The sequence below is a fragment of the Vombatus ursinus genome, unplaced genomic scaffold (genome assembly GCF_900497805.2).
Source record: "Vombatus ursinus unplaced genomic scaffold, bare-nosed wombat genome assembly UNPS02010461.1, whole genome shotgun sequence".
Classification (NCBI taxonomy): Eukaryota; Metazoa; Chordata; class Mammalia; order Diprotodontia; family Vombatidae; genus Vombatus; species Vombatus ursinus.
The window spans coordinates 12,080,047-12,095,221 of NW_020950239.1; the positions used below are offsets into that span (position 1 = coordinate 12,080,047).

A 15,175-nucleotide genomic window follows, 5' to 3' on the forward strand; every position below is an offset into this window, starting at 1 on the left:
GCTGCTTCCACACTTTGCTCCTGGTTCTGGCCTCTGGGGCCAAACGGAACAAATCTAATCCATTCTTCATGTGACAGGCCACGATTTCTGATTCTAAGGGTCATCATCCTTTTCCTGACATCAGTCCTGACATCAGTCCCAGACATCAGCTAAATCTTACGTGATCCTGGCTGTGATTCCTCAGTAATTGTACCTTTTTTTCCCCTGATTGTTTGCAGTAGTTTTTCTTTGACCTGGAAGCTCTGGGTTTTGGTTACGATGTTACTGAATGTTTTCATTTAGGAGTTTCTTTCAGAGGATCTTTTGCCTTTGCTTTAATATTTCTTGTTTTCTCATGGAGTCATTAACTTCTGTTTGCTCTATTTTAATTTCCAGGGACTCTGTTGCTTATATGAGGCTTTATACCTCTTGCAACTAAGGTAACGAAAGATTATGATTTGAAAAAAGAATCTGGAAGTGGAATAATGGTGGATGGTGGCAAGATTAAGAGAATGACCATTTCATGTGTAACTGAGTAGAATAGAAGAATAAATCAGGAAATTAAATAAGTTGAAGAACTGGGAAGTTAGATTATTTGCAGGGGTATCAATATGTAAGTTGAAATAGCCCAAGTGTGAGGGCAAAAAGAAAATGAGAAGAGAGACTATGTCGGTGCTGAAGTTATTGAAAAAGGAAACGGAGTGTCCTGGGGGTTGATAGCTAAGAGACAGCAAGATCTATTTTGGATGGCAAATTTGGATGTTGTGATGCTCGGATTGTCTAGTGAAGGTGCTGGAGTCTGAAAGTGGCAACGGATCATATTTCCTTAGGAGGAAGAAGTATTTTCACTCTCCCACCCTGACCAGTGAGTCAAGAGTTCGGAGAGAATATATTACTAGTTCTGGAAAGAGTAGCAAAGGAAGCAGTGTCATTAGGGGGGATCCAGGTCTCAGCGAGCAACAGAAGATGACAGGAAGTTTTACCCTTATGGAACAAACACACCAGAAGGCTCAGTAGAAGGGGCAGGCAGATCTGGAGTGAGACATTGGAAGGGCTGGGTTGGATGGGTAGGTTTGGGGGAGTAGCCATGAGGGTGAGAAAATGGTATTTATACAAAGACAGTTGTAGATTCAGAATCAGTTGGATGGAGTGAGTGTAAGAGAATGGGAGTGTGTTAACCATTGAGAAATGTCATTATTAACACTTTCTGTGCCCCACCCCTGCTTTTGTGGTTTTTTTTTTTTTTTTGCCACTTTGCTCCCATCATTATGTAAGTGGAAGGTCTCCACTCAAGACCACTGAATATTTTTATATTCCATTGGATACCAATGAATACATTCCCTCTTTACCGCCAACTTATCAAGTCCTTTCTTCTTTAAAATGCTGCTCAGGCATTTGGAGTTTTTCCCGATTCCCATGACTGTGAGTACTCCCCAAATACCTTGTATTTAACTACTCTGTGTGTCTGTGTTTAAAGACGTCTGTATAGGTGTGTATATATATACATATATATATATACGTATATATATATATGTGTGTGTGTACACACACGCACATACATGCACATGTGTATGTATATGTGTATATGCACATGTGTGTCCGCACGTGTGTGTAGACACACATGCATATATATGTATAGTGTGTGTGTATATATATATATATATACATAAATATAAATATATTCACTTTCAGTTTGTTCTGTCTATGTTTTACATGAACTTGTTGTCACCCGCCATTAGACTATAAGTTCTTTTTGAGTAGGGACTGGTTCATTCATCCTTTTTGTATCCTAAACACCTAGCCTGGTGCTTGGCTCCAAATAGGTACTTAACAAATACTTGATAGACTAATGGAATCTGTTGTCTGTTGGTCAAACTTCTGGTGAAAAGCCTCACTTTACTTCAGTAAAGTGATGCGTGGACAGCAGACAGAGTTCTTTACTGGGACCGTATTTAAAAGCCTTTCTAGCTGGCACGGCTGATCAGAGCTTATGTTTCGTTAACAGAGCCTTTAAAAACACACGGTCACTTCTGAGCCACTGAGATGCTTCCAAGAAGGACTTTTGTGAAGACCTACACCTTATGAAATATGTTGTTCTAGTAAATCCAGCCATGAGGGGAGGTTCCTATCTGGAGGAGCACAGGGTTCTATTGGCAGCCCTCGATTTCTACCGATGAGTTCATAGTGGCAGACCTGCTCACAGGAGGTGTGGCTGTTGATAAAAATTAAGTTCTAGCCTAGAAATCCAGCTTACGCCTTAAGGGGACCACAAAGGGGTTCCCATTGGGTCAGAATGAACAAGTTCCATTCTTTGAATACTCACCAGCAAAAATCACTCTGGCAGCAAGAAGGGGCTAATGTATCAATTGTCCTTTGATAAGGTACGGGGAGTGCAGAGGCAGACGGTGTGGCAATGGCTCAGGGAATGGGCTGGGAGAGGAAGGGAAAGGGGCACATCAAGTCATGTAGCTGCAGATGAGTTTAGAGCACTTGGGCAGCATGGGCCCAAAGGAGTGCTTGAGGGGTATGGTTTGGGAGTCCCATTCTTGTAGAGCTGTAGTTGGAGAGGATGGCCTAGTTCTTATCTGTCAATGTCATTTCAAAGTTATCAGTGCCACCTTAGGGATTCCCTACTAGCATAACATTCTTCTGGTTTTTACTGTTTGTGGCTGGTGCTTATCATGGAGCAGCTAGGTGAAATAGGAGGGCCTGAAGTCAGGAAGACCTGAGTTCCAATCCAACTTCAGACACTTACTAGCTGTGTGGCCCTGGGCAAGTCACTTCACTTTGTTTGCCTCAGTTTCCTCATCTGTAAAATGAGCAAGAGAAGGAAATGGCAAGCCTCTCCAGTATCTTGGCCAAGAAAACCCCAAATGGGGTCACGACTGAACCACAACAAAACTGGTACTTATCTGCAGTTTGCAGACAAAAGGCTATTTACTGGGGCCTAGCTGGCTTCTCTTAATTTAGTACATAGTCTCTGGATGTGGCCTTAATTAACTTAGAGCCGGTTTTGGCTGGTGGCTTCTATGTTCCCCCTTATGCTCTTGGTTCCCAGTTCCTATTTATTGCTACCTTACATGGGCTACTAACATAATTACTTACTATACTAAGTGATGGTTGTAGAGAGCATAATGAGATACAATTTCAACACATGTACTTGGGGAGATAGGTGTTTTCTCAAAAGTGCTTATCACAATGCCTAGCACATAGTAGATGCTCAATAAATGCTTAGTTCCTTCCCCATTCCCCTTTGCTTGTATGTAAATAGTTAAGGGGAAAGTTTCCATTATGCCTGTTTGAGGGAATTTCTACTTAGCATGAGGAACTCTACCCAATTTTGAAGGTCTTTACTATAGAATGAGGCGGCTGGTGTGCAGTAAGTAGTGAGACCTGGATTGAGGAAGACGAGTTCATATCGAGCTTCGGACATTTATTAGCTGTGTGACCTCTGTCTGCCTCAGTTTCCTCATCTGCAAAATGGGGATAATAATAGCACCTAGCTCCCACAGTTGTTGTAAGGATCAAATGAGACATTTGTATAAATACTTATGAGCTGGCACACAGCATTGTTTTGTTGTTGTTCAGTCTTTTCAGTCGGGTCTGACTCTTCATGACCCCACTTGGGGTTGTCTTGGCAAAGATACTGGAATGGTGTACCATTTCCTTCTGCTCATTTTACAGATGAGGAAACTGAGGCAAACAGGGTTAAGTGACTTGCTCAAGGTCACACAGCTCTCTCTCCTCTCCTCTCCTCCCCTCTCCTCTTCTCTCCTCTCTCCTCTCTCTCTCTCTCTCTCTCTCTCTCTCTCTCTCTCTCTGTCTGTCTCTCTCTTTATCTGTTTCAGTGTATGAAGCCAGATTTGAACTCAGGAAGATGAATCTTCCTGACTCCAGACCTGGCACTCTATCCACTGTGTCACCTAGCTGGTTCATAGTAAGTACTATATAAATGCTTTTTTCCTTTCCTCTCCTCCTGTGTACACAATATTTTATGTTACTGTGCCATACTTTAAACCAATACAAAGTCAAATGTACTCATTGTACTTTTCTTTAACCTTTCCAGCTAATCTTAGTAAATAGCCTTGGGAAAGGGTTCTTCTTGAAAAAATGTGGTTAGAATTTTGCCTCTGATCTTTTCCACAAAAAAAATGTTGAATGATTGTAGATGCTGATGGCTTAGAAAACAGTTTTGGCGATTGGCTGCTTCTGAGCTTTGTCTGTTACTGAGGAGGCTCAGTGAAAGTAATAACTTCTAAGTTTTCCAGCTAACCTTCCTGATGATTGGTTACTGTGTTCCTGCTTTTGTTTGTTTATTTATTAATTTGTTTCATTTATTTTTTTAGCATTTGAAGAATACAGAAACATCAGCCAAAAGGACATTGAGGACAGCATTAAGGGAGAGTTGTCGGGTCATTTTGAAGACTTACTGTTGGCTATAGGTAAGCTCTTGGCATTTGCCTCACTCCTTAGTACTTATTTTAATATTATCTCTATAAGTTGTTTAATTTGTCTTATCTCTCCCTTAAAAGCAGGGGTTCTTAACTTTGTTTGTGTCATGGTCCCCTTTGGAAATCTGGGGAAGCCCATGAACCTCTTCTCTGAAAAATGTTTTTAAATACATAAAATAAAATATATAGGATTACAAAGGAAACCAATTATATTGAAATGCAGTGATATATTTGAACGGAATAGCAAATTGTACATAGTAGATTTGCAGTTTCGTATGCAATCATCTTTTTTTATTTTACTATGTTGTGGAAATGCTTGTTTTATTCCCTAAATTTAAAATAAAACAAATGTAGTTATCGAAATGCTTTTTTAAAATAAATGCACAGATCTTAGTTTAAGAACCTTTGTTTTAGATTGTAAATGTCTTAAGATCTGGGATTATTTCTTCTATCTTTCCCCTTTGTGGCTCTGTAGGTAGGTAGGTCGGAAGAATGGAAAGAAGGAAGGAAGGAAGAAACAGAGGAAAGAAGGGAAGAAGAAAAGGAAGAAAGGAAGAGATGAAGGAAAGAAGGAAGGGGAGGGAGGGAGGAAAGAAGGAAGGGAGGGAGAGAGGAACAAAAAAAGGAAGGGAGGGAGGAAAGAAGGGAAGAAGGAAGGAAGGAAAGGAAGAAGGAAAGGAAGAGGGAAGAATTTATTCAGTGCTTACTCTGTGGCAGTCACTGTGCTAGGTCAGTCTTTTCATTTGTGGATGAAGAATGGATGAAGAAGCCACGGCCAAGAGGGATGAAGTAATGTCCCAGGGTAACAGAAGTAGTAGATAGTAAAGCCTGGATTTAAACCTGGTACCTCAGACTACAAATCCAGTCCTTCCATTGGGCTGCTATTGGTGAATTTTTTTTTCTTTGCATTTTCTTAGTTCTTACCATCGTTTAGCTATTTGTTTCTCAGCCTATTTTATGAAATGTCATTGAGTAGTATGACTTACTGGGTCCCTCAAATTTATATTGAGCAAGACTTGGAAGGGTTTGCTAAAAAAATTAAGGCCACTAAAATTTGTGATGACTTGGAACCTTGGACTTGGAGCTGAGAAAAAACATTGACTCATCATGTGACAGATAAGGAAACTGAGGTCCTGAGTGATTGATTTGGATGAAGGAGACAGTTTGCACACTAATCCTGAGTCTGAGATGTTTGTCATTTTGTTGAGTAAAAGAAAAAGACCTTAGAATTACTGATTTAAAATTCAAGTAGCTTCACTCCATCCGTTTCTTGGAATCCAGAAAGTCACTTTTGAGATTGTCTAATCATGTGAGCTACATTCCCTGACTTAGGTCTAATGGAGACACTCCAGTGATTAACTGTAACAAATGTAGAATTTCTCTGTTCTACAAGACAACCTACTCCAAGGTGATAATATAGCCATCTAACCGCAAAGGAAAAGAAATATGCCTTTTAAAAAACAAGAACAAACTGTAGCAAATAAAGGCTAGAAGGTTATCTGGATGATATTTCATTTTAAGGCATAACTGTTTCTACTGTAGACACTAGTTTATGCTCTCTTAGTTGAGATTCATGGAACACTGGGTCTGTTTACATTAAGTACTATCTGGAAGGGCTAGGGAAGACACATGTATTTTAAGTAAGAGTGGGTTAAGTTTCAGGAGGTCTGGGTTTGAATCCTGCTTCATCCTTTCCCATGTTTGTGATTTTGGGTAAGTTTCTTCATCACTCAGGGCCTCAGTTTCCTTATTTGTCATGCGAAGTGGTTGATGATGATCCAAAGACCTACATCATGACAGATTTTAGCAGGCTTAATTTTTTAGCAAATTCTTGCAAGTTTTGCTCAAAATAAGTTTGAGAGACCCAGTAAATCATACTACTCTGTGACATTTCAGTTATCTCACCCTTCCCTATCCACATTTGAATTCCTAGTTCTTTTCTCCTTATCTTTTCCGTACATTTCTTGTAAAAATCAAAATAAGTCTGACTTTTCTCTCAGAATATTTACTTTTTCTTCATGTAATTATTGGAGAATTATGCTTCCTGATTCTGAACTGCTCCTCTGAATTCATTAACTACAAAATCTATTCACTGCTCAGCAGATCAGATTTTTAATATTTCAAGAGTAAAAATGTCTTGTAATAAATAATGGATTTATTTCTAGCAGAATTTGATGTTACTTATGATTTCATTGTTATTCAGGGGGAATTCATTTCTTCCTATTTTTGCCCATTTTATTTTTCATGTTGTCTCTACTGCATATAAAATGAAGAGATGGAAACTATGGTATTTTTCAGATGACTAGTTCGAGGTCTAATGTAATTACTGTATCCTCTTTATAAATACAAATTGTGTCATTTAAAAGTTTGGTTTTAAATTCAACTGCTGGGTCATTTCTTGCCTAGTGAAATATTTGGATGAACACTTTCGTAGCTTTTTGTCCCAAGAGGATTGCTTTGATGAAAACCATGACATCTTTTGGAGTGTAACCAAAGCAAACCCAGGTGACTGATGCCTTGGAATAATAAGAAACAGTGGGTCATATCACCCATCCCCTTCATAATAAATGACCCAAGGAAGCTGGAGTGACTTTGGTAAAAGCTCTCATGGTCTTTGTGGCCTATTAGTGTCCTGAGGGTCCACATAAATGGGTCTGTGTAGACCCTGGAGTGGCTTCAAGCATAAACCTTTCCTATTTGTATACACGTTGGCTCCTAAAAGTCTTGGGAAACCATTACCATAGATTAAACTTGTTTACAAATTCAACTTTATTTTGCTTTTTTAAAACAGTTAATTGTGTGAAGAACAAGCCTGCCTTTTTAGCTGAAAATCTACATAAAGCTTTGAAGGTTGGTCTCTAAGTTAATCCTATTTGTAGCTTCCTGAAAAGGGGAGAGAAGGAGGGAGAGATAATAATACAAATGTGGAATTCTATTGATGGGATTTTACATTTATTTCATATTTGAAGTAAGTTGTCTTTTCCGTAGTTAATTTGTATAGCATCTGTTACTAGGTAGAAATGGGAAGGGGAGTCATTATACCCAATTCTAATGTATATATGTATGTATGTTTGTGTGTGTGTATATGTGTGTGTATATCTATATACACACACATATATGTGTGTTTGCATCCATTAATATTAATGTAAAAATTAAAGTCCTAAGTAATGATATACTTCAACTATAGTAAGAATGAAACATTTATTTTCCTTTAATTTACCCTCTTTCTGACTTGGCCTATTATGCCTTACTGCATCTTGCTCAGCAAAATGTAATAATAAATGTGAGCTCTGCCAGAAACATCGTAGGAACCTGAGTTGGAAGGGGTCTCAGGGGTCCATCTAGTCAGACCCACTCAATTTATGGAGGAGGAAACTGAGTCCCAGGGAGTTGAAGTGACTTGGTAAGAAGGTCACATAGGCCGTTTTATTGATTACAATACAAATACAATAAACATTTATTAAGAGCCTACTATGTGTTGAGCACTGTGCTAAGCACTGGGAATACAATTAAAGAAAAGAAAGACAGGAATAAGGCATCCTTGTGATTCAGTATCTTAATAACAAATGTGTTATTTCTTCTGATGAGTGTATATGTTGGTCTTCCGTTCAGCAATATTCACATTGTTGACATCTCTGTTTGCTGACAGGGTGCTGGCACTGATGAATTGACTCTCAATCGAATAATAGTTTCCAGATCGGAAATTGACCTTTCGGATATCCAAGCAGAGTACAAGAAGCGTTACGGGTGCTCCCTCTATTCCGCCATTAAGGTGAGCCTTCGACAACATTTGAAAATATATGGATTTAAATTTTTTTCAATATTTTCAATTCCAAATCTGCCCCTCCTTTAGATAATCATTCCTGATAACAATGAATAAAAAAGACTGAGAGAGAGAGAAAAAAAAAACATTTCAACTAACCACTCAAGTCTGACAGTATATGCAATGTTCCTTACTCCTGCAAAGGAAGTAGGGAAGTGCTTTTTCATTTTATTAATCATTAAAATTACTAGGTGTTTTATCTGGTTTTTGTTGTTGTTATTTACATTTATGTCAAAGTAAGTCAAATTATTTTCCTGGTTCTTCACTGACTTTTTTTTCAATGAAGAAATTCTCCTTACCAGTTTTTTACTGCTCTGAATCCTGCAGAGAAGAAGCTTAGATTTTCTTCTCCATATTAATGTGTGACCTTGTGATCTCTGGGCTTTCAATAGTAAAGTTCCAGTTCTGAACTGAGCTCCACCTAAGGGGAATCTTTACTTAGTGGGAAGGGTCCCTGTCGAGCAGAGGCGAACCAGTGAGAGCACCAGGTGACGTCAAGGTTCTATCTCAAGGGGAGTTCCCAGCCCATGTTCTGGAGCCAATGAAGAGTTGGTCCACTCTCTTACACTTTATAATATTGTACTGTATGCTTCCCTTATTTTTATTGAGTCACGGGGAGACCTATTTGCTATAGAATGCAGAGGCATCAGAATCTCCTCCTGGTATGCTAAAGTATGTCTTTCCACTAACTGGCTGGGTGACTCCTGGTTCCATACAGTTCCCCTTCCCCCAAGTGGAAGAAAACATGGCCCAAAATGAAGAGCTTTATCTCTATCCTGAATTCATCATTGTCACAAATTGAAGATATAGAAAAATAGAAGTATCAAACATCAAAGAAATAGTGATTTCATTCTCCTGGGATTCCTTGAAATTGTGACACTCTAAGACTTTCTGTTTGGGATCTTCTTACTCATTTACATCAGTGTACTGAAAGGAAATGATCTCATCAATATTTATATCAGTGTACTGAAAGGAAATGATCTCAACAATGTAATAAACAAGGTTGATCCAAGTTTCCAATAGTTTCCTGGGAAACTATTTGTTCTTTAAATAATCTAATTGTATGCACAATTAGATGACAATATATGCACAGTCCTTCACAAACCTTAAAGAACTAAATGCTAGAATTATTATTACTATTATTGTTATAATCATTGTTGTCACTATCATCATCATCATCATCATGCTTAGAATAATGATCCTGTGAGCCCTGCAAATATTCTTAGGGAGCAATCAACCAATAAACATTTATTAGTCACCTATTATGTGCCAGGCACTATGCTAAGCAAAGAAATGTTAAATTAGATTTGCTTTCATGTAGTTACTAATTCAAGTCAGTTAAACTCAACAAATATTAATCAGGCTCATGTTATATACAAGTGGGCCCATAGGTAGCACAGTGAGTGCCAGACCTGGAATCAAGAAGACTCATCTTCCTGAGTTCAAATCTGGCCTCAGACTCTTATTGGCTGTGTGACCCTGGGCAAGTCGTTTAACCCTATTTGCCTCAGTTTCCTCGTCTGTAAAGTGAGCTAGAGAAGGAAATGGCAAATCACTCCAGGATCTTTGCCAAGAAAACCCCAAATGGGGTCATAAAGAGTCGGATAACACTGAAAAACAACTGAATGACATGTGTAATTACCTACTGTATGAAAGCTGTGTCCTCAGCATAAGACAAGAATGAACTAGTCCTCCTCAGGGAGCTTACCTGGGGGATACAACATATACATAAATGTAATGATGTTTTAGAAAGTACTAATGGGGCATAGGTATATGAGGGGCAGGACGCTAACAGGAAGGCTTCATGGAGGGGGTGCCACCTGAAATGAACCTTGAAAGAAGCTAGGGATTTTGAGAGAAGGAAGTCAGGATGGAGTGATTCTAGGCATGGGGGAATAGCTTCTGCAAAAGTATGCATTTGAACCCAGGTCCTTGGACTCCAAATCCAGCTTGCTTTTAACTTTGTCTCAGTGCCTCTCTTATATATGTGTACATGTTGTTTCCCGAAGTAGAATGCAAGTAACTTGAAGGCAGACTTTTTTTTTTTGTCTTTGTATTCTTAGCATCTAGAACAATGCCTGACACATAGTAGGTGCTTAATAAATGCTAATTGACCAATTGGTTGATTCTAAATTTTGCCCATACTTAGAATGCTTTCAACAATGCACTAATTTTTTTTCAGTATTAAGTGTTTTTCTAAGAATTAATGATGGCAGAAGGCATCGGGGAAGAACACATTTACGTAATGTTCTATATCCTCCTTAGAACCCTGATTCAAAAGGACCAGTGTTGGCTTTTTTAGTGAAATGCTTTATAAGGCACTGAAAAATTGCTTAGCTGCCTCTAATTCAAAAGAAACTTTACCATGTAGAAAGGAAATAATAATAAAAGACAATGAGGGCCAAACTGGAATGGATAATGAATCTGTCCAAAGCAAACCTGTGCACTATCCCTGGGAGTCATTCTAATCCAATTACACATGTTAATGATTTTATGACATTTCTGCCCTTGCCCCATTTCTAGTGACTTTCTCCACCTTTCTCCCTTCCATTGGAAGTATTGCAATTATACAACTTGTCAGATAATAAGATTTTCACCCGTTGGCTTAACCTACAATAAAACAAAAATCACAGAGGACTTCTAAGCAAGACAGACCAAGATGAGATATTTCTAGATAAAACCTTGTATTATAACAAATCTACTGTCATTTTGGAACCAGAATGTTTTGGGTTGATTTAGAGAAGAGAGACTGGGGAAATTTGCCTGTAGAAGATACTGTGCCGAAGAGTTCATTCCCACGTCTCTCTCCAATTAAAAAAATTAATAGCTTTTATTTTTCCATCTCTGTCATTTCAAAAGGTATTCCTCTCTGCTCCCCTATCATGCCTGGTAATGAAGAATAAAGAGAGAGGGGAAAAAAAGCAAGTCATTAAAACTAACCAACACATCAGCCGAGTACTTCCTCATATTTTATCTTATTTTAATGTATTTTATGTTTGGAAATAAATTCTGTTTTTATTGCTTTACCGTAAATGGGTTACTAACTACTGTATCCTATCCAGTTGGCACACATTTCATAACCACATTTTATATGACCAAATGGTAAAGCCTCTTGTGAATTATTTAACAATTAAAGGAAGGTGGTGTGTATGTGTGTGTGGAAAAAAACAACAATAATAATAGTGAGCATTTATGTAACTCTTTAAGGTTTGCAAAACATCTCACATATGTTACCTCATTTGATCCTGACAAGTACCCTGTGAGACAGGGGCTGTTATCATCATTTTATCAAACTGAGTCTGAGAGAGGCTAAGTGATTTGCCTAGGATCACATAGCTAGAGAGAATTCAAACTCAGGTCTTCCTGACTGCAAGTCCAAGTATCCATTAAGCTATCTAGCTGCCTCAGGGCAATTCATAAGAGCTGCATGCATTCTGTTGAGTGAAAGAAGAGATCGATCTCTTGGAATCTGAAGCCAGGATAGCTGATAACACCATTGATGGGGGTGGTAGCATTAACATTGTAATTGAGGGCTGGCCTGGGTGTCTAGAAGACCTAGGCTCAAATCCAGCCTCAAACACTCTGACCAAGGGCAGATCACTTAACCTTTCACTGCCCCAAGCAGTTACTTCTCTAACTGTGGATGGAAGGAGTTTTTACGCTGGGAATTCCTAGTACTGATGAAGTCACAAGCCTGGACAAAACCAAAATAAAAAAAAATTTCTGACCTATCACTGGACAATCAGTGTATTTCATTTTAAAGAATTAGAGCATTACTTTCTAGCAACAGCAGAAACCGATCTCTCAGGAAAGGTTGCCCAACTGCTTTAAGCATTAGAAAAGGGAACCTTTTGTGATCCTCCTTTTTTCTTGAGCTAGTCTAACATTCTTTCCTTTTCATTAAAAAGATGAATATCCTATTTTTTTCAATAGAGAAAATTCAAATGCCTTGTTGATATTTTAAAGAGCATCGATTCTGTATTAAAACTAAGAATGACCAAAGAATTATAATAGTATGTTGACTGTCAGTTCCAGAAGGGACCAATCCTTGTGTAGTACAGGTGAGAAAGTAGATTCAGAGAAGTAAAATAACCTGTACCAGCCACACCATTAGGAATGGGCAGAGCCAAGCTGCGACGAGAAGCCAAGTATCTGAGTACCATTCTCATCTTTTTTTTTTCCATTGCCCTATTTTGTCATCAGTTTTACAGAATTGTAGTGTTAACATTATTTTTAGAAATATTGAATATATTATCTACGTAGCCCAAGAAGCTATTATACATATGCAATATATGAACGTATGAAGTAATTAACATCAATTATAATGGTCTTTGGTTGTAAAATACTCATAATAGGGGGTTCAGAAGGCAGAATTAAGCCTATAGTTTACTAAATTGGTCCCTGTTAATACATTTTCCAAAGAGTCTTCCTTAGATAGAGGACTGTGATTGATGCCAGGGTCCTAATTATGAAGTAGAAGGTAAGCTTCTTGAGGGCAGGAATTAATTTAATTTTTTTCTTCATATCCCCAGTGCCTACCGCTGGCACACACACACACACACACACACACAAACACACACACACACACACACACACACACAATCACTATCACTGAATAAACACAACCAAATAAAACAACACCAAAGTCTTCCTTATACCATGAAGAATACCCTTTCCCAAAGATCTAGTCTTTGGCTTTTTTTTTTTTTGAAAAATCGTCTTTTATTAATATTGTCTCCATTTCACTCCCTATCTGACCCCACTTTGTCCTTGCAGTCAGATACTTCTGGGGACTATGGGACTGCTCTCCTGAAGATCTGTGGTGAAGATGACTGAGGAAAGATAATCTCCAAGTGCCTCTCAATTTCCTCTGATATGTCCCCACCATCTACTGAACTATGAACATATTAGCTGCTTTCTTGGAGCCAGCAAATGCAGAAGCCAGTGGAAATAACAGCTTGTTTTCCTAATTATAATATTCATTGTTTCATAATAAATTAAACCTTACTTGTGTGCACCTCATATATACCTGTTTCTTAAAAATGCATTTTAAAATAAGAGTTGGATCAAATCATTCCAAAGTGGGCATCTGCCTGGGAAGTAGGAATCAAACATAGTATTTGGAAAAGCATTCAGAAAAATTCAAGGCAATAAAAGTTTCCTTCTCACTAAAGATCGTTTGTCTTAGTTCAGTTTTTATCAAAATTGTTGAACGATTCCTGCTAGAAACAATTAAAAAAAAAATTGTGTCGTCAAGTGATTAATGTTGGAAACAGTCTACTGAGCATGAAAAAAATGAAAGGCTATCTGGGTCAGCCTGATTCCTGTAAAGTGATGGCGAGTATATCGGAATGGTAGAAAAACATTTTAATTTGACCTTCGGCAAGCATTGTCTAAAATTAGGCAATTAATTGTCTCCATTAAGAACTGTGTTCATTCATTGTAGCTGTTTTATATCAACTACTGTTTCCCCCAGGATAAGAGTTTAGAACTTTTATTCATCCCCCTTTCTCCCTAATGATTTGGCAAAAAAGAATTTATTTGGAAAAATCCCATATAAGGATTTGAGGTTCTGAGGCACATCCCTTTCAGTTCAGATAGAGATTTGAGTGATTTTGATGATTGATCGGGAGGTAGATTTGAGTTATGTCCAGTTTTTAAAAAGGGAGATAGAGGCAGTCTGTGGGAGGAAAAACAGAGAAGGAGGAGCTAGAATTACTAGCTGAATTCCACGGTGGCAGCAGCAATGGTGGAATCCTCAATCCCTCCCCATCCTGCAGCACTGGGACATATGAGAAGTGGCCTCTGAGAGGGATGAAATGTGTGTGTGTGATAGAGAGAAAGAGGAGTGAGAGAGGAGGAAGAAGAGAGAGAGTGAGAGCACGCTAAACTTTGCAGAGATGGCAGAGATTATAATGGGCTACCAGGTAGTAGGTACCAGTCATAAAGGTTTACATTGCATGTCTCTATACTTTTTTTCTTCCGAGAAAAAAGGAATAGAGGAAGTCAGGAGTTAGCTAGAAATAAACAAAATTTAGATTAGGTTAGGGAGCTAAATCTTTGGGTAAATGTTAGGAAATTTTCCTAAGAATCTGAACTGTTACAATTAAATTCCATAAAATAACAGAAAAGGGGGCCATGTGTACCTGAGGGCCACCATATTGTGCCTAAGCAAGAAGCAAGCTAAATGTTGCAACGGGGTTTGCATAATAAATCTCCAATATCTTTCATGAGGGAGGAAGGAGGCAGGTAATCTGGCTCCCCACTTGATCATTCCACTGACAATACTCTCTCCAAAGTTACTAATGATCTCTTATTTCTAAATCCAATGACGTTTTCTTTTTTCTTTTCTTTTTTTTTTTAGTTTGCAATTTTTATTTAAAATTTTTTTTACGTTCATTTTTTTAGTTTGAGTTCCAAGTTCTGTCCCTCCCTCATCCAATGGCCTTTTCTCAGCCCTCATTCTCCTTGATCTCTCTGTACTGTGGACATTGTGGATCACCCTCTCTTCCTTGACATTCTCTTTAGGTCTTGGGGGACCACTCTCTCCAGGTTCTTCCTTTACCTATCAGGCCACTCTTCCATCTCGTTTGCTGGATCTTCCTCCAGATAGCCTTTAAACTGTAGATTTCCCTCAGGGTTTGATCCCAGGCCCTTTTCCCTTCTCCATCTATATTACTTCACTTTGTGATTTCATCAGCTTGAATGGGTTTAATTACCATCTCTATGCTGATGATTCTCAAATCTACCTATTGTGAGAAATGAAAGAGTTAAGTTTCCACATAAGTAGATAAGAAATCAGCACAGACAGACTAACTTCTCTGTTGGGGGGGGAGAAGTGATAACACAATTCTAGGCACATAATGTATGTTAGGGGGTTAGGGGTGGGGCCTATAAGGAAGATTGTAACCCAGAAGGATTA

At 38.4% G+C, this 15,175-nt stretch overlaps 1 protein-coding gene across 3 annotated transcripts in view; it reads left to right on the forward strand.

Moving 5' to 3' along the window:
• ANXA3 (annexin A3) overlaps window positions 1–13,426 on the forward strand; it is a 53,227-nt gene extending 39,801 nt beyond the window's left edge. For all 3 annotated transcript variants that reach the window (XM_027854650.1, XM_027854648.1, XM_027854649.1), the window contains 4 exons: window positions 4,326–4,421; window positions 7,222–7,280; window positions 8,080–8,202; window positions 13,030–13,426. In XM_027854650.1, the coding sequence (XP_027710451.1) occupies window positions 4,326–4,421; window positions 7,222–7,280; window positions 8,080–8,202; window positions 13,030–13,089 (338 nt within the window). In that variant the 3' untranslated portion in view covers window positions 13,090–13,426. The remainder of the gene's footprint in view (window positions 1–4,325; window positions 4,422–7,221; window positions 7,281–8,079; window positions 8,203–13,029) is intronic.
• Window positions 13,427–15,175: the final 1,749 nt, after the last annotated feature.